The sequence below is a fragment of the Protopterus annectens genome, chromosome 7.part0 (assembly GCF_019279795.1).
Source record: "Protopterus annectens isolate FY-2018-M chromosome 7.part0, PAN1.0, whole genome shotgun sequence".
Classification (NCBI taxonomy): Eukaryota; Metazoa; Chordata; order Ceratodontiformes; family Protopteridae; genus Protopterus; species Protopterus annectens.
The window spans coordinates 742930148-742957473 of NC_056739.1; the positions used below are offsets into that span (position 1 = coordinate 742930148).

At 45.9% G+C, this 27326-nt stretch overlaps 1 protein-coding gene across 1 annotated transcript in view; it reads left to right on the plus strand.

Moving 5' to 3' along the window:
- Window positions 1–27326, plus strand: part of STAG3 (stromal antigen 3) — a 4836058-nt gene that overhangs the window by 2454761 nt on the left and 2353971 nt on the right. The window contains exon 17 of the mRNA XM_044077272.1: window positions 5565–5657. Within this exon, the coding sequence (XP_043933207.1) occupies window positions 5565–5657 (93 nt within the window). The remainder of the gene's footprint in view (window positions 1–5564; window positions 5658–27326) is intronic.

Sequence of the window (27326 nt, forward strand, 5' to 3'; positions counted from 1 at the left end):
GCCTATCGGATGATGATGTGGATAGGGTGGTGCGCAGACTACTGAAGTCAACGGCGCTGGCTAAATTATTTTTGGCTTCCACCCAACCGGTTCCAGAGCCAACTAAGACTCTTACATTCACGTCGATTCCTCCTCCAAGCCAAGCTGGATCTTTGGAGCCAGAGTGCCAGGTACCATTTGCTGTAGATTCCTCGGTTCCGAGACCTGTCCGTTGTCTGCTCGGACACCCTCTGTGCCTTCCAGGGTGTCTAGGAGCCAAAGCTCTCCGGTCAGTTCCGGGGGGGTGGGGATGCTTGGACCCGAGTCTCTTCGGTTCCGAGCTTACCTCTCAGGTCTTCGGCACGGGTGAGCTCAGCTCCTACATCAAGCTTGGAGCCGAGGATTCCTTTTACTTCTTTGTAACTGGGGGCATCCTTTAAGCCAGAGGGACCTGATTTCAAGCTGATGAGGAGTGTGCTGTCCCCGCCGGCAACTCTACACAAGGGTACTGGTAGTCTTCCCAGTAAGGCACCGGCTTCTGTCTTGGCACCACCCCATCCTCAGGACAGCAGAGATTCAGGGCCTTAGGGAAACATTGGATGAATCACACTCTCCCGAGACCTCCCCAGAATACCCTTCTGATGAGGATCTTCGGAAGAGAACATGCAAGAGGAAGCATCTGGACTCACCAGACTCAATCACCTCAGACACTGACCTCGAGGAGTCAGAAGGGTCCCCACGGTCGCCCTCTGAAGCTATCTCTTTTGCAGATATCTTAGAAATCCTGAAACAGAGAGGTGGCTAGAAAACCCATCAACCCTTTTGATGAGGAGTCTGTGTACCTGAAGGCCTTCAGATCTCAACCTTCAGCCTTCTGTGTGTCTGCCTTTTGATGAACTAATGGATGAACTAATGGAACTGTTTAGTCGAAAGACTGGAGAGTCACCAGACACAATGGAATCTGTCCCTGGGAGGCCAAATACAGCTCCATCAGACAAAGATTTTCTTACTAAAGACGTCCCTGGAGATGCTATGGTGGTGACAGCAGCCACTAAGAAGGAACTCTCTGAAATGTTCTCATCTGTCTTTCCACTGAACAAGGAGTCTCAAATGATGGAGAGATATGGGAAGCGTATTTTCTTGTCAGCGACTTTTACCCTTAGATCGCTGAACTACCTTACGGACGTCACTAGGCTACAAAGAGATCTCCTGAAGGAGTTAGGAGATGATACTCTCCAAGGTTCATTAGCTGCAGGGGTTTCAGACAGTGACCTCTCAGCTGGCCACTTTAAATTCCATAGTTAACGCCTCCATGAGACTGATCTATGCAGCGGATGGAGCAAGCAGGGCAGCGGGTTCCGGAGTTTCCTTAAGGAGACACTCCTGGATGCGCTTGTGTAACTTTGTGGAACCTTTCCAAGTCTACCTTTGTCAATGCCCCTTTCGATGGTTCCTCATTCTTTAGACCAAAAGTCAAAGATACTCAGCAGATGCGAGTAGGAAGGAAAAGCTCTCTCTGCCATTGGATTACATTTTTCTGTACCTTCCAGACCCCATCCTAAGGCTGAGAAGGGCGGGAAAATGTGGTTCAAAAAATCCCAGGGAGTTTTTCGGGACACACAAGGTGAATCCTTCCCCAGGGACTGACGGGGAGGTAATAATGGTAGATGTCCATGAGGCAGAGGGGGTCTACAAAACCAGGTTGACCGTGTTTTTTTGCAGCTGACCCTTCCAGCGCTCCTGAAAGAAGGCCTGTCTGTCCTACTCTGAAGGCAGTTGTGTGTGTGGGGGGTTATCTTAGTACCCACAAGCCTGGCGAGATATCGCAACAGACAAGTGGGTACAAAATATAATATCCAAAGGCTATTCCATTCCCTTTTGCCTTCCCATCTCAAAAGTTAGAAGGATCCCGGACGTTCCACCCAGTCAAAGGGAACAAGCAACTATAGAGATTCAAAAGTTGCTAGAGTCATTCAAGAAGTCCCCGCAGACCAAACAGGATTCAGAACTTACTCAAGATTTTTTTTTAATGATGAAAAGAACAGGGAGCTGGAGACCCATATTGGATCTCAGCAAACTAAATGAATCCGTAAAGAAGTCCAAGTTCTGGATGGTGACACTGCAGTCAATTCTTCCCTTTTTAGAGAAAGACAATTGGATGTGCTCATTAGATCTCTAAGATGCATACTACCACATAAAAATGGACAGACCATCAAGGAGTCACTTTGTCATTACCAATTTTGAGCTCTTCCCTTTGGTGTCACTACAGCCCCCAGAGTGTTCACCAAATGCATGGCAGTAGTTATGGCTCTGGTGAGGCGGCTAGGAATCCAGGTGTTTCCGTATCTAGACTGACTCCTGACTGCCACCACGAAGCATCTACTACAACAGTCAAGAGACAAAACCTTACAAATTTGTTCTCAATTAGGAATAATAAATTCAGGAAAATCTGCCTTGCTGCCGTGTCAGCATATTACCTTTATAGGAGCAGAATTAGACACAGTCTCTATGATGGCAAAGTTACCCGCAGAAAGAGTTTTTGTACTCGGACAACAGATTACCGATCTCCTGCCAAAGCCAAAAGTAACAGTGAAAGCAGTCCTGAAAGTCCTTGGAACAATGTCAGCAAAGATAACCCTAGTCCCGTTAGCCAGGATGCACGTGAGAATTCTTCAGTGGCTCCTTTTTTCTCAGTGGTCCTTACAAGAACTTCCCATACCTCACCAGATCAGAATTAAGAGTCATGCAAGAAGGATCTAAGATGATGGCTCCTTTCCAGTCAAGTCACGTTAGGTCTGCCCTTTACCCCACAACAACCTCTGGCAACAGTGACCACGGATGCCTCACAGATAGGGTAGGGGGCATTATCTGGGGAGGACGGTCCAAGGTACATGGCAGGAACATGAAACCCATTTGCACATGAGAGCAGTGCTGTTGGCATTACAAGCACTTCAAGACTCTCTTTCACTAGGAATAATTGCAATCCAGTCAAACAATATGTTGGTGGTTTGGTACATAAACAAGCAAGGAAGAACCAAATATTACCCCACTTTGCCGAGAGGCCCTCAGAGTAAGGCAATGGGCAATCTGTTCCCAATGCTTTCTGATAGCAGCGCACATCTCGGGGAAGTCCAACGTGAGAGCAGACAGGCTGAGCAGAGCAATATTGATGCCTCACGAATGGTCCCTAAAGAAAGAGATAGCGGAAAGGATATTCTGAAAATGGGGCCAGCCTTGCTGCAGCCTCTTTGCCACTCCCATGATTGCCAAATGCAGCAGCTACTTTGCCCTGATCCCTCCTCCGGGGGAGTCACCAATGGATGCAAACTTGTCCACGATTGGCCCTCGGGACTACTTTATCCATTTCCCCCATTTCCCGTAATACCCAAAGTAATTCAGAAAGCCTAGTCTCTGGAAGCAGGATAATTCTCATCACTCCATACTGGCCTTGTCAGATTTGGTTTCCCTTCCTTTGGCCTCACCTTCAGGAGGAACTGTGGACTCTGGACCCAGTTCCAGACCTCCCGACTTGTATGTCGGGAAAGCTCCATCCCTCCCACCAAACCCTGAATTTGACAGCATGGCTGCTCCAGTTCCCAACTTAGTCAGTCTTCACAATTTTACGCCAGTAGTTAAACACATCTTGATATCCTCACACAAGGCTACAACGAGGAAACTATATTCTAACAAATGGAAAAGGTTCTGATACTGGGTACGGAGTAAGAACATTGACCCCTTTTCTGCCAGGATCACTTCTATTCTTGATTTCCTGTCAGAGCTTTTTCAACAAGGTTCAGCGGCAGCTACTGTTAAGGTGCAATTAGCTGCAATCTCAGATTTTCCTATCTGTGATGGAACTTCGAACTTGATGTCACACACAGTATGTAAAGTGTTCTGAAAAGGTACCTGCTTATTAAGGCCTCCCATTAAAGAACCACTCTCGCCATGGTACTTGAATTTTGTTCTAACATATCTGACCTTACCCCCCTTTGAACTCTCATCAACTAGTGACCTCAAATTCCTGTCTTGGAAAACAATTTTATTAGTTGCCATTACCTCTGCAAGAAGAGTTTCGGAATTGCAGGCATTATCAATCAGGCTTCCTTATTTGATCTTCCATAAGGATAGAGTATCTCTCTGAATAAAACCTATCCTTTTTACCTAAGGTGTGTTTGCAAAGTATCTTAAATCAGTCTGATGAGCTGCCAGTGTTTTTCCCTAATCATAGCAACAAGGCAGAATACAAGCTACACCAGTTAGATGTACATAAACAACTTCACTTCTGTTTACATAGAACTAAAGATTTCAGGAAGTCTAATCAATTGTTTCCTTTTCAGAAGCCAAAAAAGGCATGCCAGTCTCAAGTCTCACTCTCTAACTGGCTCTCAAATTGTATTACCTTTATTTACAATTCTAATAACAGATAACTACCATTCAAAGTCAAGGGTCACTTTACTAAGGCCATGGCAGCGTCATCGGCTTACCTAGCTAGAGTGTCAGTGGACAGTATCTGTGCCGCTGCTACATGGGCAAGACCCCATAGCTTTATCACTCATTACAAAGTGGATTTGGCCTCCAGAGACAGGGTCTCCTTTGGTTTCACTGTGCTGAAAAGTGTACTCTAATGAGCCACCCAGGAAATATGGTGCTAGGGATGCTGTCCTAACCAGTAAGAATGAAGGCGAGTTAAAACAACATAACATAAAGAAGTTATGTACTCACCATAACGTTCCATGTTTGTTGTCCATCTCGCCCTTTCTTATGATCCCTCCCACCTTCTTCCAGCCTAAGGCTTCTGGAGAATCTAGAAGAATTTTTCTCCTTGGACAAGGAGCTTCTCTGACTTTCTTCCTTTTAAATATCCTTCATTATAAGAGTAGTGTACATATATGACTATGGATAGCAGTAAACAAGATCTGGGGAATTACCCACTGCATGATGGGAGAGGTATTCAGCCACGAGCCAAGTGAAAGACTTCCAGCTGTAGTATGCGGCCGAGTCTGAGCCGAGGATCAGCTCTGAACCCAGCCAGTAAGAATGAAGGGTGAGAAGGGCAACAAACATGGAACGTTATGGTGAGTACATAACTTCTTTTTCTTCTTGCACTGTTAATATTATTACCTATAATCTTAATCTCATTAACATTTTTCTCTTATGGGCAAAAAAAATCTGAGAGTTTAGGGAAGTGCATCATGGGTAAGGGAGAATGCCCACTAGCTTTGCTGAAGGCCTAAAGCTTTTGAAAAAGGCTGAGACTGATCCGATGGATCAGATCTGACCCACAAGTGAGAATAAAGGTAGAGCTGGACAACATACATGGAACGTCATGGTAAGTACATAACTTTTTGTTTTTTGAGTGCAAGGATCTACTTCAGAAATTTCAAGCTTATTAGGGAGAGGAATTAGACGGACTTGGCCAGATCAGGAAACCTCAGTTGACACTGGGCGTTAACTGTAGCTGTATGAAGAAGTCACTTGTTCGAAAAATCCTTATGCAGTGAGATCAGTAAATGTTGTGTGAAGGGTAGTCTGTATAAAAGAAACATTAAGTATGAGTAGTCTCACACACTACTTTTTATTTGCAGGCATTGACAGCAAAAGAGAGAAAGATGAAGCAGGATGACAAGAGCAGGCTAACTAATCATCTTATTTTAGTTCTTCCACAACTTCTAGCAAAGGTATGCTATGCTGAGTAGAATCATCTCTCGTGGTTCACAGTAAATTTAGAATGTTTACAGGTGCAATTACTGCAACTGAGTCTGCAATAATGTTAATGATGCATTCATTTAGTGTTGACAGAGCCTTTACATATTTTTATTCATATACTTGTGGGTTTCCTATTGTAATGGTGTAGTTCTGGGCTTTATAGTAACTTTATCTGCAAGAAGATTTAATTTCCATGGAGCATTTGCTATACTAAGACAAAGACAGTGGAGGTTACATCCCTTTCACTTACCATATATTAGTATCCTGTGCTCAATAAACTCATTCCATGCTACCGGCTCATTTGCTTATTCCAGGAAAGAGAAACAAGCATCACAAGATAGTGATAGCTTTATACCCCATTCATTCCCATCTGTAGGATGTCATCAACCCATTTTTTTCAAGAAGGTAAGAGGCAGGAGCAGATGAGATACTGGTCCTGTAAAGATGATATAGGAAGTTACTAGGCTATTGGCCCTGAGGCCGTTATAAGCCTAGCCAAGAGTTTAGCCCATGCATAGACAAATCAGCACCCGATGCCCCTTTCCAGCAGGGTCACTGGTGGAATCCCAGGGATGTATTTTCTATTTCCTATCCAGTTATCCAGATTGCACTTAAAAAGGGGTGTAAAGAGGTACTCAGCTTGACATGGAGAGGGAGTTTATTCCATAGATGGGGAAGTCGCTGGGATAGAAATTTGTCCCGCCAACAAGTCCTATTGATGTCACAGACCAGGTTGAGGCCACATGTGCGTGTTACTCGAGTGGGGCTTGACTTGCAGATATGCGGCAGTCCCGTCAAGGTGGGGTCCGAGATCACCTTGTATGCTAGACAGAGGTCACCTTTGAGGAGTCTGTCTGAAACAGAGTAGAGGCATAGGGCTTTTAGCCTACCTATGTATGGTAGATTTTTGAGGCCTTGGATTCTCCTCGTGAGGAACCTCTGTGGTCTCCCCAGCTGCTGCATGTACTTTGCGAGGTACATGCCAAATGGCACATTGTACTCAATAATGGGCCTTATAAGGGAAGAATACAGGAATGTTATGACCTCCTTGTCACTGGATGAGATACCCTTCCTTATGAGGTGGGCCATGTAGAAAGCTTTCCATACAATGGAAGCAACATGGTGGTCAAAAGTCAGGCTGCTATCAATCTGGGTGCCCAAATCCCTCATGACTGACTCCGTGCTTAGAACATGGTTATTAATGTGATAATTGGTGGGGACATCTCTCTCCCCAAAGGGAATGATGATGCATTTTTTGTATTCAGCTTGAGGCCATGTTTCTGGCACCAGTCATTTGTTTGAGACCCTCTTGGAGCATGTCCACATCACTAGGGGAAATGATGACAGCTCCCAGCTTGTAGTCATCTACAACCTTGGTCAGCCGTAGCCAACTGGTTTTGACCTGTACCTCAGAAAAGTATATCCCAAATAACAGAGGCCCCAAGACCGAACCCTGGGGTATGCCACTTGATATGGGTCTACCGCTTGAGGTGGCTTCCCCTATTTTGACTGGGTGGGTTCTATCATTGAGACAGTTGGCTTACCCATCTGGCAACATATGGATTGATGCCTAATTGAGAGAGTTTATCTGTTATGCCCAAGTATTGTTGAATGTGGCATGATTAGCCACCCCACCCAGCCCTTTCAAATACTCTGCTGTTAGTCAAACATGGGTTTACTTGAGCCATAGTCATGGCTTCCTCCCTCTATAACATATAGCTGAGAGCTGATTATCTGTATTGTTTGGCGTTTGCAGTATTTTACATGCAATTTAGTTTACTGTTCCATCGTAATATAAGATGTATCAGTGACTTTGCTTTGGTCATTGGGGACAGGGACATTACAGGACCAGGGTGGGTATTAAATAGCAGTTAATGTGGTTTAGGAGAGAGAGAATGTGAAGTGGAAAACTGGAAAGCTTAAAGAGGAAAGTGTATAAAGTTTTTACATAGGAATAGAAGTGGGGTCTGGAATAAGCAACTGAGTTGAGAAAGGGCTAAGATGAGTTAAGACATGAGTAGAATAGGAGGAAATAAGTAGTCTTATTTGTAAACTGTCAACCAGTACTGACCAGATTAAGGTACAAGTCACTTGAGAAATCTCTAGAACTCTTTCCTGTTGTGTTGGAGTTAACCTGTCCGTTTATTGATGAGGTGAAATTTGTCCTTTAAAAAGCTTAGCACTGATTTTCTCCAACATCCGAAGACATACTGTTAGGTGGATTGTCAGTCATCCAATTTCTCCAAAGGGTTATGCCTGCAGTGAGTCTACAGTGGGCAGCTGTCCTATGCAAGATTGGTATTTATTTGAATTGGAGTAATGCAGATAACCAGTTGTATCAAGTTGCATCAGATTATATTATTGTCCAGGTATAGTGTAAAGGGATATATAGGTGGAAGTGCATCATTATATGCCAGTGTTAATCAAACATGTAATAAAAATATTTGTATTGATGTAGAGCTTTAAAAAGTACTACAGTAAATTAAGGGAAGATAAGAGTTTTAGTTATTGGGTGATATTAAGTTAGTACACAGGGAGGTGTCCTTTCAGTAGGCATTGTAGGTGTCCTCTGTGTGGTTCTCTCCCTTACCCTTTTTGGTGGTCAAATTAGATGTTTATCATATTGATCACTACTGTGCAATTGATAACTATTCAGTCCATTATGAACATATCCGAACTGCTTGTCAAATGTCTTGGATGGCACATCTTGAATAGCAGGTGCTGGCATTGCCATATGCTGACATGCCTTGATTCTTCTCTGTGATTATGTGAATAAGTTCAAAAATGGTCTTTTTGAATTAACCTTTTGAAAGGTTCACCTTGTTTGGACCGGAGGTCAGACATACTTATGAATTGTGAACAACACTCCACAGAGTTCCTTTTCTCAAAGCCAAAAGGGTGGACGTGATTATGGTTCTGAAAGTCCCAGTTTGGGTTCATGAAGAGCCGATCTTGTCTCCTGAACCTGATTGAATTCTTCGAATCAGTCTCCAGAGCTGTGGACGGGGGTAAGGCAGTCCACACAACCTATCTGGAACTCGCCAAGGCCTTTGTCACCATCCCCTATTCTGGAATCCTAGATAAACTTACTAAGCTGGGCATAAATCCTTACGTCACTCGATGGGTTGCCAACTGGCTTACTAACAGAACCCAGACTGTAAAGGTAGCCATCTTCAAATCCAGCTCCAGACAAGTGGAGTACCTCAGGGTACAGTCCTGGGACCGCTCTTGTTTGGCATCTACTTCTCTGAAGTACAGCCCAACACTAATGGACTCTGGCTAACAAAGTTCGCAGATGACTGCAAACTGGGTGCCATTATTGAATCCCCAAATGAGGTGGATATTCTACAAAAGGGCCTTAAAGAAACACATGCTTGGTGCCAGAGCCATGGTCTCAAGCTTAATGCCAAGAAATGTATAGTTATCTCCTTTGGAAAAAAACATGTACCCATGAATTACCACATAGGTGGCAGTACACTAAACACCGAAAGTGTGATGAGAGACTTTGGGACACAGATGGACAGTGGTCTCGCCTTCAATAAACACATCGCCACAACAGTCAGGAAGTCCTTCTATGTGGCACACCTTATCACTAAGGGATTTTCATCCAGAAAAAAGGAGGTTATTGTCCCACTGTACTCATCCCTCATTAGACCCATTATAGAGTACAATGCCCTGTTTGGTATGTACCTCACGAGACATCTGCAACAGCTGAAAAGACAGCAGAAATGCCTCACTTAAAAGAATCACAGGCCTTAAGCAGATGCCCTATGCTGACCGTCTAAAAAAACTCCAGCTGCACTCTGTGGCATATCGTCGACTCAGAGGCGATCTCTGCTTAACATACAAGGCCATGTCAAACCCTGAGCTGTTGGACATGCTCCACTTAAAGAAATCCCAGTCCCTCAGAGCCACACGCTCCCGGGATCTAAACCTTATCACAATAAACAAAACATGCTGGAAGGATAGGTCCCTGACCCAGCGACTCCCCATACTCTGGAATAGACTGCCCATACATGTCAAGCAGAGTGCCTCCTTGGCCCTCTTCAAAAGTAACTTTGACTATTGGATGAGAGAGAGGAAATTCACCCCGGGGAGCACGTCCGTCGTCCTGCTAGACAGGGGTCCAGGGAAGTAAATATTGTGGGAAGAAATATCCAGGGAATTGTCATGTCCAGGCTTGTATAGGCCCTAGGACCGATAGCCAAGTACCAACCTATGAACCTATGGTTTTGCTCAGAAGGCCGCTGGAGATGGACTCCTCTGCCATGGGGAGGGGGGCATAATAATAGACTTGGTCCTAGTGGAGAGGTGATCTGCAAAGCCAAGTATTTCAAGGTTCATTCACCCACAAACTCTTCCAGAACTCTTGTAAGGCTGCAGAAATTCCACACTGTGGGGGCATTTGGGGGTGGGGGTCCTCCCTCAGGAATTGTGGTGACCATTAACACATCCCTTCAGAGGTGGGGTGGGGATGGGAACACATCAAAGGGAAGATTGTCCAAGGCACATGGTCTTTGAAAGGGGCCAGTCTTCACATTAGTGTTTGGAAGGTGAGAACAGGCCTTGCAGGACTCCCTTCCACATGGGTGTGATTGCTCTTCAGACAGGCAGCATACCTGTGGTCAGTTGCAGCAAGGAGGGAACCCATTCTTGCACTTTGTTTTAAGGCCATGAGGGTCTGCAATTGGGCAGCAACTTCCTAGTGCTTTCTCATTACAACTCACATTCCAGGAAAATCCAGTGTATTAGTAGACAAGCTGTGCAGATTGATTCTTCTGTTGTACAATTGATCCCTCAGTCAGACAGTTGCTACCATGATTTTCAGCCGTAGCTGCCTGCCTTGCTGCGACCTAATTTCATCCCCCCACCAACACTAATTGCAGCAGCTATTTTTTTGCCCTAATTCTCCAAAAGGGGCAGTCCCAGATAGACACCTTGGTCCACACTTTGCCCCCAGGTCTCCTGTACACCTACCCCTTCCAACTCCACTGTTGACCAATTTTTTTTTTTTTTTTTTTTTTTTCCAGAAAGCAAACTGGTGCATGGTGAAAGTAATTGTTACTACCTCCTTTGGCCTCGACAAATATTGTTCCCCTTCCTTTGGCCTCGACAAATATTGTTCCCCTTCCTTTGGCCTCGACAAATATAATTTATTTCCTTTGGCTTCATCTGGTGTACCCACTGTGGGTTGTGGATTCCCTTCCAGATCTGATTTCTCATCTGTTCAGTAAGTTTCATCCAGATATCAAATCCCCTGAGTCTGACTGCTTGATTTTCCACTTCCAATGATGGCCAGCAATTTTGGGCTTTCTTCCAGTGTTCACATTTTATCTTCTCAGAAGCTTTCCACCAGTAAAGTATACAGAAGCAAATGGAAGAGGCTTTCTATTTGGGCATCAGCCAAAGGTCTAGATACTTTTCTGCTCTTTTACCATTTATTTTTCTTGCAGGTCTTTTTCATGCATGATCTAGCTGCTCCACAATTAGATTTCGACTGGCAACTATTTCAAACCTTTGTATGAGAAAAGCAGAATCGTATTCATTCTCTGAAGCTTTCTAAGGTCTTTTTGAAAGATACCTTTCTTCTACATCCCCCTTTGAGATCCCTTTCCACCTTGGAATATTACTGTATTTCTATAGGCCTTGACAAGATCTAAATTTGAACTGTATCTTTGACAGACTTGAAATTCCTGTCTTGGAGGATTTCAGAACAGCAGACCTTGTCTTTTAAACCACCATATTTAGCCTTTTATAAGGATAGAGTTTCCTCTCCATACAATTCCTAATTTAATTGCAGCTCTTCCTTGAATCAGACAATTCATCCCTTGAATCAGACAATTCATCTACCTGTTTTTTTTCCTTTTCTCAAACAAATGTGAATATCCTTTGCATTTGTTGGATTATCATCATCGCCATCTTCATCATCATCTGTGTTTCTGTTTGTATTATGCAAAGGATTTAGGGAAATCTGACCAACTTTTTGTCCCCTTGTGTAAAACTAAGCTAGGATCCAGTGTTTCCGTGGTCATGTTGCATACATGGCTATCTGAGTGCATCACTTTTGCCTGTGCAGTCAAGGGACTTTTCCTATCTAACAAACCTAAAGCACATTCAACAGTTGCAGTAGCAGTGTCTACAGCTTTTTTTTTTCTGGCTACTTGGTCTCCAGTTCACACATTTGTCTTATTACAAGCTAGACCTGCAGTCTAGGTCTGAGGCTTTATTTGGTTCCACCATCCCCCAGAATATCCTTCCATAGTTCCACTCAAGGTTTTTGGTAACGGGATTTTTGTCCCATTAGAAATAGATGGAAAATGGTAATCTTTTCTCATAACCACCCTTCACCCTATCAGTTCCTCAGATCGAGTTTGCCTGTTGTATACAGGGTGAAAAAATATTTGCCCCTATAGGGAGAAAACTAGAAAAGTCAGTAAAATATAGTCAGAGACTGCAGATAAGACTAGGCTTTGGACAGGTCAAGCGTGGTAAATCGAAAGCCCAAAATAGTGACAATCTGGATGGGAGACAGAGGGGAGGGAAGGTTGAGATAGACAAAAAATGACAACATGATTCTAGTGTTATGGTAAGTTCAGAACTTTCGTATTTGACGCTGTCTTTTCTATCCATTTCTACTAACGGGACAGAGTCCCCTGTTACCAAAAACCTTGAGATGAACTGTAACCTTGTCATAATTTGGTCTTCCATAAATATTTCCATTTGTGCCTTTCTTGGATTCCTTATTGTCCAACTTTTTGCAAAGTTTCCCCAGATTTCCAAAATGTCTGTAATACCTGTATAAGATCAGTATTTTTTGTCATAGCTTCCCTATGTTTGAGTGCTGCCTTTTCGTTTTGTTGCCTAACTCATTGTGCAAAATGTTTTTGCACTGTTGAATTGTCCGCAATTGTTGCTTTTTAAACTTATGCACATTATCCAAATACTCCTTTATTTTCTCTTTAGCACTCTGCACTTGTGTATTTTCTTATTCTGTGAGATCCCCCTTTCTTTTGCACTGTTTAACTTGTCAGTCTCTCTGAATAATTACAATTACTTCTTTTCCAGACTTTTGTCTTGTGTCTATTATGATTTTGAGCTCCATTTTCATTCTGTCCCTTCCAAAGTAATTTTTCTCTTCCTCAACTCTCACATTATTTCCAATACTCATTCCATAAATTCCTGTTTTCATCAGGTTAATGGAAAAACACCATTTTCTAATATTTGCTTCATTGCCTTGCATGTTTAGCTTAGTATTTATAGATGCATGATTGGATGAGTCGTAAAGCTTTTAGTTACTTATATATGCTACTGTGAAATATAATTTCTGTCTGTTCTAGCCCAGTTACTGTGCATTGGGGAATAATATGTAACTGCTGAATTAACATCTGCCTAACTAAATATCTCCTGTACTGCTACAGAAATCTACCCTCTTTTGTTGTATTTCCTTTCTAGGTCCCTCTGATACATCCTCACTACTGCAAATTGGGTTCCAGTCCCCACCTATAAGTAATCCCTGCTGAAGACTTATTTCTTCCAAAATTCATGTAAACTCCGTAATAGTAGATGTTAAGTTGTCTATCTCGCCTTCATTCTTGCTGGATGGGTTCGGAGCCGACCTCGGCTCCGACTCGGCCACTCTAAAAGCTCGAGAGTTGGTTCCACCGGCTCGAGGCTCCCCTTATATCCCACAATGCTAGGCGTGAGTTACCTTAGATCTCGTTTGCCGCTACAGCCATCGAGGTGTTGGGTTTCTACCGGCTTCTTGGTGAGTTATTGTAGAGTAAAATGTAGTCTACTTAAACCCCTTTAGTTTAATTCTTAACAGTTGTTTCCCTTAGTTTAGTGGATTTTGTCCCCTTTTCTCTTCTATTATTCCCCTTTTCCACAAGAACTTATAAGTTCTTCCCTCGGGCCTTTGGGCCTTTTCCATCCCCTAGTGGTGTGTGTGTGATTTTCTCAAGAATTTAAAACTTTGATAGTGAGTTTTATTTTTTGAGTTTAAACTTGTATAGGGTGTAATCAGTGTGTTTGACTGTGTGTGTGTGGTTACACTTCCTTCTATAATGTCTAAAGACTCAAAGGTCTCAGGCTTCAAGAAGTGTGACTCGTGCTGTCAGAAAATGTCTCTGACAGACGGTCACACTTCTTGTGTCTACTGCCTGGGACCTTTACACCTGCAGGACTCTTGCGCTGTATGCCACGGCTTCAGCCCCAGAGTCCTGCAGGAAAGAAAAAACAAACTTATTTTGAGAGGTTTACTTAAGCCTGAGGGTTCCCTTACTGTTCCTTCGGGAAAACCCTCCAAGGCTTCTAGGTCCTCGGCTCCAGCTTCTGAGCCGAGGCCTAAGGCTTCGAAACCTCCGTCTACATCGGCTCCGGCTGGAGCCGATGAGTCTCAGACTGCAGTTTCTGTGGGTTCCTCGGCTCCGGCTGGAGCCGAGGTATTGGAAATTCCTGTGTCAGTTCCGACCAGACCTTCGGAACCGACATCTAGAAAGAGGTCCAGGTCACCGTCCCTTGGCTCCGTTCATTCGGCTCCAGCATCTCCCCTGCTGTCTGAGCAGCCATAGATCTCACTCCTCTAGGTCATCGAGGCTTTCGGACCATGACCTTCAGAGGGTAGTGAGTCGACTTCTTAAGTCCGAGGCATTGGCCCAAATGCTTCAGAGCCCGACTCATCAGTCGATGCCTGACCCTGTCCCTCATTATGTTCCTCCTCCGACTCCGTTGAGCTCGGAGCCGGGGCGTTTCGGAACCGAGACTGTGGTAGCGTCGGAGCCGATACAAATGTCTTCGGCTCCATCGTCGGCTCCGATTTCTTCCTTAGAAGAATCTCGGCGGACTACCCTCGTCGGCTCCGAGGGGGTGAGTGGCATCGGACCCTTGTCCGACCCCGCTCTCCCTCTCGGGGCTTCGGCGCTGGTGAGTTCAGCTCTGACATCGGCCTCGGAGCCATCACTGTCGGTGTCGAGAGAGGTTTTTAGCTTTTCGGAGCGGGGACCTCTGGCTCTGCCTGACAGGGGTGCGTTCGAGGTCATGCGGAGTGTGTTGGAACCTGGTTCAACTCCACAGTCGGCTCCGTCCGCCCCTCCCTCTTCGGTGCCTCAGGTCAAGTCGACTCACTCCCTCATCCCAGACCGCAGAGAGCCAGCTCCTCAGGAATCCCCTGTGGGGATCTCATCCTCTTCCGAGGCCTCTCCTGAATTGGCAGAAGAGCCCCCTCGGAAGAGAAAGTGTAAGAGGAAACACATAGACTCACCTGAGTCCGTCACCTCTGACACGGATTTAGAGGATTCGAGGGTTCCCCGTTCCCCTTCTGAAGATGTCTCATTTGCAGACATTCTAGAAATCCTTAAGCAGAGGGGAAATTGGCCAGCCCTCAACCCTTCGGAGGATGAATCTGTGTACCTTGAGGCGTTTGGCTCTCGCCCTTCCACCTCCTGGGTGTCTCCCCTTTGACCCCCTCATGCAGGTGGTAGCAAAAAAGGCATGGGCGGCTCCTGACTCAGTGGACCCCACCCCCAGGAGACCCTCAAAATTTATCACGGCACCAGCGGATAAACAATTTTTGACCAAGGGAGTTTCTGTGGATGCTATGGTGGTTGCTGCTGCCACTAAGAAGGAACTAGCTGATCCTTCAGTGCCTGTCCATCCACCTAACAAGGAATCTAGGTCTATGGACAGGTACGGGAAGCGGATGTTCTCATCAGCGACCTTTGCAATGCGTTCGCTGAACTACCTATGCCATTTTACTCGTCTTCAAAGAGACTTGATCAAAGAAGCGAGTGACATGTTGAAGGATCCTACAGCTGCGGGTTTTCAGGACAAGATGAACACTCAGCTGGCTACCCGGAACTCCATAGCTAACTCCTCCATGCCTCCTTTCATGCGGCTGATGGAGCGAGCAGGGCGCAGGGACAGGTGTAGCCTTACGCAGGCATGCCTGAATGTGGCTATGCAACTGCGGACCCCTTAAAACGCGTCATTCACTAATTCCCAGTTTGATGGATCATCTCTTTTTGGTCCTCAAGTGAAAGAAACCTTGACTAGATGCGAGACGGATGGCAAGACTCTTTCTGCCGTCGGTGTCCGTTTTTCTACTCCTTCTAGGCCTTACCCCAAAGGCCAGAAAAGTGGGAAAATGTGGTTCAAGCAATCTCAAGGGACTTCGCCTGACGCACAGAGTCGGTTCCCTGCCAGAGGCAGAGGGGGGAACAACAATGGTAGACGTCGCCCTAGAGGCAGGGGGGGTCCGCAGAACCAGGGCAATCGAGAAGCCTTCTCTGATAAGCCCTTTCAGCATCCCTGAGGTGTTGCCCGACTGCCCACCTTCGGAGGCAGTCGGGGGAAGATTGTCACTGTACCCAGAAGCCTGGCTATCCCTGACTCAAGACAAATGGGTACAATCCATCATTTCCGAAGGCTATTCCATTCCCTTCGTTCGCATTCCAAACCAATCAAAAAAATCCCTTCCAGATGTTCCACCCGCTCAAAGGGATCTTGCAGCTTTGGAAATTTCAAAGCTGCTTGCAAAAAGAGCAATTCAGCCAGTTCCAGCAGACCAGCAAGGATCCGGAATCTACTCCAGGTTCTTTTTAGTTCCAAAGAAAACAGGGGACTGGAGACCAATTTTGGATCTCAGTATCTTGAACAAGTCAGTCAAGAAAACAAGATTTCGGATGGTCACGCTGCAGTCCATCCTTCCCCTTTTGGGAAAGGGAAACTGGATGTGCTCTATAGACCTTCAGGATGCGTACTATCACATAAAATGAACAGGCGCTCCAGAAGATTCCTCCGCTTCAGGCTGGGAACCAGTCATTTTCAATTCAGGGCCCTGCCCTTTGGTCTCACCACTGCCCCGGTGTTTACCAAATGCATGGCAGTGGTAGCTTCTCACCTGAGACGTCAAGGACTCCAGGTGTTTCCATATTTGGACGACTGGCTCCTCACAGCTCCCACCAAGCATCTTCTTCTAATGGCCAGGGACTACACCTTCGCATTTGTCAAAATTTAGGCATTTCAATAAATTGCGAAAAGTCTGTTTTGTCGCCTTGTCGTACTATTACCTTCATAGGCGCAAATCTAGACACAGTCAACATGTCTCTGAGACTAACAGATCAGAGAATAACAGACATACACAAACTGGTCTCGCTCCTCTTCAGCAGCAACAGAATCAAAGCCAGGTTAGTTCTGAAAGTGTTGGGGATTATGGCGGCTGCCATACCTCTGCTTCCATTAGCCAGATTCCACATGAGAATCCTTCAATGGATGCTCTTCACGCAATGGTCATACCAGCAACTTCCGATGTCCCACACCATTATGATTACGCAGACATGCAGGAATCATCTTCTGTGGTGGATGTCTTCCCATTCAGCTCTTATTGGGAAGACCCTTTGTCCCTTCCCCTCCGGTTGCTACTCTGACAACGGACGCCTCCCTGATCGGGTGGGGGGGGCATTATCAGGGCAGAACTGTCCAGGGCACATGGCAACCACACGAATGCCACTTGCACATAAATGTTCTAGAGATGAGAGCAGTGCTTTTAGCGTTGCAAGCCCTTCAAGACTCTCTTCCCTTGGGAACGATAGCAATCCAGACGGACAATATGTCTGTAGTGTGGTATATCAACAAACAAGGCGGAATGTGTCGAGAAGCACTCAGACTGTGGCAATGGGCGATTTCTTCTCAGCGGTTTCTGATAGCAACGCACATCCCCGGGAAGTCCAATCAAATCGGGGACAAATTGAGCAGAGCTATCCTCATGCCTCACGAGTGGTCTCTGAAAGACTCTGTTGTGAGAGAAATTTTTCTCAAGTGGGGTCAGCCTTGCTGCGACCTTTTTGCTACTCCCCAAAACAGCAAGTGCAAAGATTATTTCACCCTATTCCCTTTACCAGGCCAGCCCAGCAGAGACGCTCTAGTCCAAGTTTGGCCCCGGGGACTTCTGTATGCATTTCCTCCCTTCCCACTAATCTCTCAAGTGATACAGAAAGCTATCGCTCAGAAGGCCTCGTTGATCCTCATTGCTCCTTACTGGCCTCGACAGGTTTGGTTCCCCTTTCTACATCATTTTCTGTTGAGCGACCTTGGCATCTGGACCTAGTTCCAGATCTTTTGATCCATCAGTCGGGTCAGTTTCATCGCTCCCTTCCCTCTCTGAACCTCACTGCTTGGTTCCTCCAATTCCAACCTTAGCCAGGCTTCCTCAAATATCTCATTCTGTCCAAGATATTTTGATAGCTTCCCATAAATCTTCCACTCGGAAGATTTATTTGAGTAAGTGGAAACGTTTCGCCTATTGGGCTCAAGGAAAGGACATAGATCCTTTCACTGCTTCCATCCAAATGGTCCTTGATTTTCTAGCTGAACTCTTCCATGCAGGTTCATCTCCTTCTACTCTTAAAGTTCAATTGGCAGCTATTTCTAACTTTCATGTGGGCATTTCAGAGTCTGCTATCATGTCCCACAAGCTTTGTAAAGCCTTTTTGAAGGGAGTTTTTCTACTCAGACCTCCTGTAAGAAATCCTCCTCCTCCTTGGGACCTAAATTTATTTCTTAGTTCTTTGATTCTTTCCCCTTTCGAACCTGCAGCCTCCTGTTCTTTAAAATTGCTATCATGGAAGACACTCTTTCTGGTAGCTATTACTTCAGCTAGAAGAGTTTCAGAACTTCATGCACTCAGCTGTCGACCTCCTTATCTGTTGTTCCATAAGGACAGGGTATCTTTACGAACCAACCCATCTTTTTTACCTAAGATAGCCTCGGCGTCTAACCTAAATCAAAGCATTGACCTCCCTGTGTTTTTCCAGAATATTCTAACAGGTCTGAACAAAAATTGCATTGGCTAGATGTTCATCGTCAGTTAAGGTACTATTTGGATAGAACCAAACAATTCAGAAAATCTGACCAGCTGTTTGTCTCTTATGCAGAAGGCAGAAAGGGACTTTCAGTTTCAAAGGTATCATTATCTAGATGGCTAACATCTCTGATTTCCCTTGTTTATGAAATTAGACACCAAAAGCTGCCTAACAAACCTAAAGCCCATTCTACCAGAGCTTTGGCTACTTCTATAGCCTTCCAAGACAGACTGCCTATTGACACCATTTGTGCAGCGGCTACTTGGGCTACTCCTCACACTTTCATTTCTCATTATAAGTTGGATTTAGCTTCTAGGCATAGAGCTAACTTTGATTCCACTGTTCTCAAGAGTCTGTTCCGTTAGGCCACCCAGGACAAGGTGCTAGGGACGCGGTCCCATCCAGCAAGAATGAAGGCGAGATAGACAACTTAACATATAGAAGTTATGTTCTTACCATAACGTTCCATGTTAGTTGTCTTCTTCTCGCCGCCTTCTTGTGTCCCACCCTCCTTCCCCCTGGCCTGGACAGACCTAGAGGAGTTTGATTGTGACCTCTCTTTCTACCACCTCTTTACTTTAGGTATATGCTCTGCTGTGCATATTTCCTAGATCAGGATGTAGGTCACCCTTCTCTTCACCCTTGTTTATAGAGGTGGATTTTGTTCTAGTTATTCTGCTACTATTATAAGCTGGGCCTAGCTTACAAACGAGATCTGAGGTAACTCACGCCTAGCATTGTGGGATATAAGGGGAGCCTCGAGCCGGTGGAACCAACTCTCGAGCTTTTAGAGTGGCCGAGTCGGAGCCGAGGTCGGTTCCGAACCCATCCAGCAAGAAGAAGGCGAGAAGAAGACAACTAACATGGAACGTTATGGTAAGAACATAACTTCTATTTTTAGGTAGAATATAAATACATGTCCACATAATCATTCTCCGCTGCTAATAACCCCTTAGTACCACAAATCTCTCATTATCCTTTCCTATTCTATCACTGTAGGAGCGCATCTGCAATCTGCATTATTACTGATATTTTCCTCTTATCCCTGATATTCTGAATGTCCAACCTAAACTCCTTTCTTTTTCGATTTCACATACTCATTTCCATCTAAATGTATCTCCTCTATCATTGCTATTTGCACCCTACATTTCGTACTGTAATTCAATGTTCTGCTTTATATATACTCCAAAGTCCATTTACATTCTATGTTAATATTGACAGAGCATCCATTCTGAGTAAAAGCTGTTTATCTGACCTAATGTTCATAATTTCTTCTGCCACAGTAGTCTTTATATGGGTTGTATCTTGCCAAAGAGACTGAAACTATCTAGCTTTGGCTCCCTCCCACACCTTCAGGCTGATTGCTCAGGCCTGTGGAGGGCAAAGTGAGGAATCTTTAGTACCTTCTTGCCTCCTCATGAAGAAGCAGCATGGAGTCTTACAGGAGCAGCAGACAGCCTTCAGCGTTTAGTCTGGCAGATAAGACCCCAGTATGGAACCCTTCTACACAGAATATTGCAGCTTAAAAATGCTGTGTATTTCACCTTGTCATTTTGGCTGCATTGCCCCTTTAAGAAACCTCAGTATCTTTCCAATGTCAGAAGTTTTTTGTTAGGAACCAGTATTTTTAGTGTTGGCTATTTTGGGGGTTGTGGGACTGTTATCATGAGAAAATGCACTGATTCTGTATTTTATATAAAAGGTAAATCTCATGGAGTGTTTTTGGTAAGCAGGAACTACTACAAGGGTGTATTAGTGCTTGTGTTAATTTTGTAACAACTTACCTGACATTTTTTCTGGCGAGACTTAATTTTATGAGATAGAATATCTGTCAGGAATGGGTAAGCTGCTAATGCATTACTCTGTTTAGGTGAGTGTTTATGTGATTGGTAAGTATAGATGTGCTGCTTGTGAACAATATTTGACAGCTTAGCTTCTGACCATCTCATTCCAATGAAGCCTACCACATCTGAAGCATCATCCTTTGTCACAGCATGGCTACTTACCCTGCTTCTTCTGGTCCATCACTTGCTATTCTTAGTAAAGAACAACTTGACAGAGAACCCTTGCTGACTCCGCAGGCTTAGTTAATGCCGGCTGACTCCACAGTGGCCATTAAGTTGTTCCTCAGACCACACAAACACCTCTCCAGCTTTCTTTCAGCTACCACAAACTGTGAGGGTAAGATGTCCTCTTTGGCTGTTCCAGTCTCTGAACTAGCATGGGAAAACCATCTTTTCTGGTCAGGGAGAGACACTTGGAGATGCTGCTCAATATAGCTGGGCAAGAGACCTCTTGATAGTGCAGAGGTACTTCACAGAGTATGTCGTCAATGTTACCTGTAAAGAAGAAAACAGAAAGTTAAACATTTTTTATCTGAAGACATTGTGTCTACTAGAAAACATGATTTTTCTTACCTTAGCTAAGAAGTTGTTGTTGTAGACTGCTAATCCTGTTTGCTCAGAATATTTTACCTGTAAAAGAAGACGGAAAGACTCCCGAGGAAGACATGTCAGATGATTCTGACATAGGGACAGGGCTGCTTTTCCTGCAGATTTCCAAGCCCAGTGCTTTCATTCAGAAGAAACTTGGTTCTCCCGGCCTCTTTTTGAGAACTTTTCATTTTCTCAGAATACAGCCAGAATGAATGGATGTTCTTTTTTAATGGAAGAGATACTATGTTACAGGTAGATATGCTTTAGTCTTTCCCCATTCTTCCATTAGTGCCAGCCTTGCAGGATGTTTTTAATGCTGCTTTTAACAATCCTGATTCTAAACCTTCAGTTCCCAAAAAAGCAGATAGGCTTCATAAAGTTTCTCAAATTCACCAGCATTTATTTTCCCACCTCAAGTCTGATATTGCAGCCATTTCTACATCTTCACCAGCTGGGAACGGGTTCTTGGTGTCATGCAGTCTTTCCACTGTGGATAAGGAAGTGAAGGTATTGGATAAATATAGCAAGAGAATATTTTCTTCTTCCACTTAGAAATATACAGATGTTATGTGATCCTATCTCGCCTACATTCTGAATGATGGGTTCGGAGCCGATCCCTCGGCTCCGACTCGGCACGCTTATGCCAAAGAGCGAAGTCTCTTATTGGCTGAGCTTACTATATCCCAGGATGCACCACCATCAGTCCCCCAGATCTCGTTTGCCGCTTAACTGCAAAGACGTGGTCTCGAGCTGGCTGGGCTGAGTAGCTTTTATTAACTACTTTTCTGTCAGTTTTTTGTGCTTGTATATCACAAAAGCCGTTTTAACGGCTATTGCTGCCTTTGTGTACGTTTGAGTAGTGGAATTTCTTGTGTGTGATTGGGTAGAGTTTGTTTCGGCCCCCCTTTCAATCCAGGGCCTTTTCGGTCAAACTGTATAACTGAACTTTTAGTGTTTTAAAGTTCCGGTTATTACACCTAAGGTTGTGTTTTACACTGTTTCTGTAAGCCTTGGTTTTTGTCATAAGCGAATCTACAGTTGTTAAATTTCCTGTCAGAAATTGTTTAACATCATGTCTCAAACCCCTAGGCCTTGGGCTTTAAAAATGTACTAAATGTGCTTTTAAGATGTCTGTTACTGATGACCATCTACTTTGTGTTTATTGTTTAGGGGCAAAGCACTTGCAGGAGTCATGCAGCGTATGTCACGCTTTTTCCTCTAGGGTCCTCCAGGAGAGGAAAAATAAATTAATTCTTAAAGGGTTGATAAAACCCTCTTTTGAAGAAGCCTTGTGTTCGCTCCGACTCCTGCCAAAAGAAAGGGCTTGGCTCCGACCAGTCCGTCGGATCCGACTGCCAAGAGACCTAGGCAGGCCTCTCCTTCGGCTCCAAAGACTTGGAGCCGAGGTGAACGGTCTGCCTCGATGCCTCAGTATCGACTCCTGGCTTCAGAGCCGATGGCTGGGGCATCGAGGCGGGTCACCTTCGGCTCCACTGCTCGGAGCCGACAAGGGTCCAGCTCAGACACTTCCTCCTCGGCGCGAAGTCTACCTCGGCACCGATGGAATCTGGTGTGTGTGTTTCCCGGCGCCGATTCTCATCGAGTCGCCTCGAGCCGGTCCCCTAGTCCCTTGGGGCCGAGGGAGAGGTCTTCTCGAACCCGTTCTGTTTCCTCTCGGTCTTGAGAATGTCGGATTCTGATATAGACAGGGTGCTCCAAAGACTTTTCCAGTCCCCAGTCTTCCAAAATTTGTTTCGGCTCCGACCCAGTTGGCCTCGGAGCCGATGACCATGACCCACCCCATTGCTATTCCTCCTCCGACTGCTTGGCTCCGTGAGCAGGTGCTCTTGGAGCCGGTGGAGATCTCAGGGTCGGCTCCGACCCTTACTCCAACCGGCCTCGGGTCCGAGTTTGACGCTGGACTTCTTCGGCTGGACCCGAGGGTGATGTTTGGGACCGATGCTTTCGGTTCCGAGCCTCCCTCGGTGCTTGCTGCGGGACTTCCGTCTACTATCATGGCCCGGAGACTGGGCGCTCCCAGGATTCTGGAGGTCCGGCTTTCAGAGCCATGAGGAGTGCCTTGGCCAAATCCTCTTGCCATCTCTCCGGTTTTACCAGCACCTTCCCTGGGCGTGGAGACTGGGTCTTTGGCAGTTCCCTGTCCGTAGCCAGCGGAGCCCGAGGCCTGAGGTTACCCCAGTGGGGTTCCCTCCTCCTGAGGGTTCTTGAGTTGTCTTCAGAGGAACCCCCAAGGAAGAGATCGTGCAAGAGGAAGCACGTGGACTCCCGAGTCTATTACATCGGACACGGATATGGATGATGCAGAGGGTCCCCTAAGTCGTCCTCGGATGATGTCTCCTTTGCAGACATCTTAGAGATCCTCAAACAACGAGGCTGGATGTCCAAACCCCTCTGCGGACGAATCAGTGCTCCTCAAGGCCTTTGGGGCTCAGCCCTCCGCCTCCTGGGTATCTCCGCCCTTGACGAGCTTCTGGATTTAGTTTGTCGAAGGCGGAACACCCGGATACCGTGGAACCAGTCCCTTCTCGTCCAAACAAATTCTTATCTGCTCCCCGAGAAGGAGTTCCTTACTAAAGGCGTGGCTGTAGGTGCCATGGTGGTGGCATCTGCTACACAGCAGGGCGAGGCAGAGGGTTCAACGTCCATCCATCCTCCTAATAAGGAGTCTAGGAGTATGGATAGGTGCGGAAGCGCACCCTGACTTCAGCGGCCTTTACCTTAAGGTCTCTGAATTATTTGGCACATTTTACCAGGCTTCAGAGGGATCTGGTCAAGGAGTTGTCAGACTCCCTCTCGGGTAACCTACCTGAGCAGCTAGCCCAGTCCGTTAGCTCTCAGTTGGCTATCCTTCGTCAATTGCTAACTTCGTCCATGAGGCTCATTTCCTATGCGGCCGAAGGGGCGGGTAGAGCGGCAGGCACAGGCGTGGCTCTACGTAGACAAGCCTGGCTCCGCTTGTGTCAGTTTGCGGAGGCCTTCAAGTCTTCCTTCGCCGACGCTCCCTTTGATGGGTCCTCATTGTTTGGACCCAAGGTGAAAGACACCCTTACCCGCTGTGAGCAAGAGGGAAAAACGTTATCTGCCGTAGGGGCCCGTTATTCCACTCCCTTTCGGCCTTACCCCAAGGCCAAAGGAGGGAAAATGTGGTTCGAAAATCTGCAAGTTTTCTCCCAACAGCAGGAAGATTCCCGTCCAGAGGCAGAGGGGGAAATTTTTCAGGGAGACGCCGTCCCAGAGGCGGCAGAGGGCCCGCAATTCTGGAGACCCGAGTCCTTTCGTGGCTCTTCAGCCTCCCACACGACATGAGGGATTGCCCGGCTGTGCTGCTCGGAGCCAGTCGGGTGTCGTTTTGCCAAGCACCTAAAAGCCTGGGAGTCAATCACTCAGGACAGATGGGTGCTTCGGATAATTGCCGGAGGTTACACCATCCCATTCAAATACTCACCCCTCCGTCCAAGAGAATCCCGGACCCACCACCCAGTCAAAGGGAAATAGCAGCCGCAGAAGCTTCAAAGCTGCTACAAAAGGAGTCATCCAACCGGTCCCCACAGACCAAATCGGATCAGGAAATTACTCCAGGTTCTTTTAGTGCCAAAAGACAGGGGACCTGAGACCAATATTGGATCTCAGCAGACTGAACCTATCCGTCACGAAATCCAAATTCGAATGGTCACGTTGCAATCCATTCTCCCGTTGTTGGAGAAGGATGTTTGATGTGCTCCATAGACCTCAAGGACGCCTATTATCACATACCGATACATCAGGCGTCCAGAAGGTATCTGCGCTTCAGCCTGGGAGCCAGTCATTACCAATTTTGTGCTCTGCCCTTTGGTCTCACCACAGCCCCCAGGGTGTTCACCAAGTGTTTGGCAGTAGTGACGGCTCACCTGAGGAGCCTTGGATTCCAAGTGTTTCCCTATCTCGGCGACTGGCTCCTGACTGCCACCACCAGGCATCTACTTATGGACAACCTCAAAGCCACCATCTCCCTGGGTGTTTCCCTGGGGATTACATTCAATTGGTCAAAGTCTGTCTTGCTGCCCTCTCAGTGCATAAAGTTTATAGGAGCAGAGATAGACTCAAGATTGATGCGTCTTTCTTCCTGCCGAAAGGATCCGAACCTTACAGGGCCAAGTTCAAGCTCTGATCTCGAGATCCAAAGCCCCAGCCAGGATGGTCCTACAGGTTCTAGGCTCAATGTCTGCCACGGTACTTTTAGTTCCTCTAGCAAGGTTACACATGAGGATTCTTCAGTGGCTCTTATCAACTCAATGGTCCTTTCAAGATCTTCCCCTCAATCATCACATCATGATTACGGAAATATGCAAAAGGGACCTGCGCTGGTGGCTTCAGACATCCAACTTGGATCAAGGAAAACCCTTTGTTCTCCCCCCTCCAGTGGTTACCCTGACGACAGATGCCTCCCAGATAGGGTGGGGGGGGCATTGTCTGGGCAGGCTAGTTCAGGGCTCCTGGCTTCCGGACGAAGCTCTTCTCCACATCAACGTGTTGGAGATGAGGGCTGTACTTCTATCCCTACAGGCCTTACACAAGTTCCTTCCTCAGGGCATCATCGCCATCCACACAGACAACATGTCAGTGGTTTGGTATCTGAACAAACAAGGAGGGACCAGATCGTATCCCCTTTGCAGAGAGGCCATGAGAGTGTGGGAATGGGCTGTAGCTACCAACCGCTTCTTGGTAGCGACCCACATCCCGGAAAGTCAAATGTATTGGCGGACAAATTAAGCAGGACAATTCTCTCTCCTCACGAATGGTCTCTAAACCGCACAGTAGCAGCCCAGGTTTTCAAGAGATGGGGGACGCCGTGCTGCGACCTATTTGCGACTCCACAAAACACCAAGTGCCAAAGGTTCTTCTCCTTGATTCCACATCAGGAAGTACCAGCCATGGATGCTCTAGCACAACCTTGGCCAACAGGGTTGCTTTATGCTTTTCCTCCAATTCCACTCCTTCCCAAAGTCATACAAAAGCTTCTCAGCTAGGGTCTTCAATGATTCTGATTGCCCCATACTGGCCTCGTCAGATATGGTTTCCTTACCTGAAAAAGCATGCAGTGGACGATCCGTGGACCTTAGACCTGATCCCGGATTGCTAATCCATCAGTCGGGACAATGGCATCAGTCCCTTCAATCTCTGAAATTGACAGCTTGGCTCCTCCACTTCCGACCTTAGTTAGAAGTCACACACACAGACCGGATGTTGTTCACATTTTATCTTCGGCCCAGAAAGCCACCACTAACAGATTACACCACAGTAAGTGGAAGAGGTTTGCTATCTGGAGCTCAACTTAAGGGCTTAGACCCTATCACTGCTCCTGTCCCAGAGGTTTTGAAATTCTTAACATCCCTATTTAATCAGGGATCTTCTGTCTCAACTATTAAAGTTCAACTAGCTGCTATCTCTAAATTCCATGAATCCACGGATCCTCCTTTGATGAGCAGCAGACTATGCAAAACATTCATTAAAGGTGCGAGTCTGTTAAGACCACCAGTTTTCATCCTGCACCTCCGTGGGATCTTGATTTAGTGCTTGGCGCATTAACATGTGCCCCTTTTGAACCGGCTGCTACATGCGAATTAAAATATCTGTCATGGAAAACGGCATTCTTAGTGGCTATTACTTCGGCAAGAAGAGTCTCAGAGCTTCAAGCCCTGTCTATTAAACCACCATATTTGATTTTCCACAAAGATAGAGTATCTCTTAGGCCTAATCCATCCTTTGTCCCAAAGGTCTGCTCTAGTTTCTGTCTTCAACAATCTCTAGAACTACCAGTTTTCTTTCCAAAATTCTCTAATGAAGCAGAATACACTCTCCATAAATTGGATGTTCACAGGCTATTACGCTTCTATTTAGACAGGACTCAGCAACCGTAAGTCAGACCAGTTGTTTGTGTCCTTCTCAGATAATAAATTGGGCCAAACCATCACAAAAGCTACAATCTCAAAATGGATCAGAGATTGCATAACTCAGGCCTATTCTTCTTCAAATAAGCAACTTGCATCATCTATCAAAGCTCATTCTACCAGAGCTATGGCTACTTCTATAGCTTTTCATTCCAAGCTCGCTATTTGAAATTTGTGCTGCGGCTACTTGGTCCAACCGCACACTTTCATTTCCCACTACAAATTGGATGTGGCATCTAAAGGACGAGCTTCATTTGGTTCCACGGTACTCAGGAGTGTTTTCCAGTGAGCCACCCAGGATTCAGGTGCTAGGGGCTGTCCCATCATTCAGAATGTAGGCGAGATAGGATCACATAACATCTTTTAGTTATGTACTCACCATAACTTCAGATGTTTGGGAT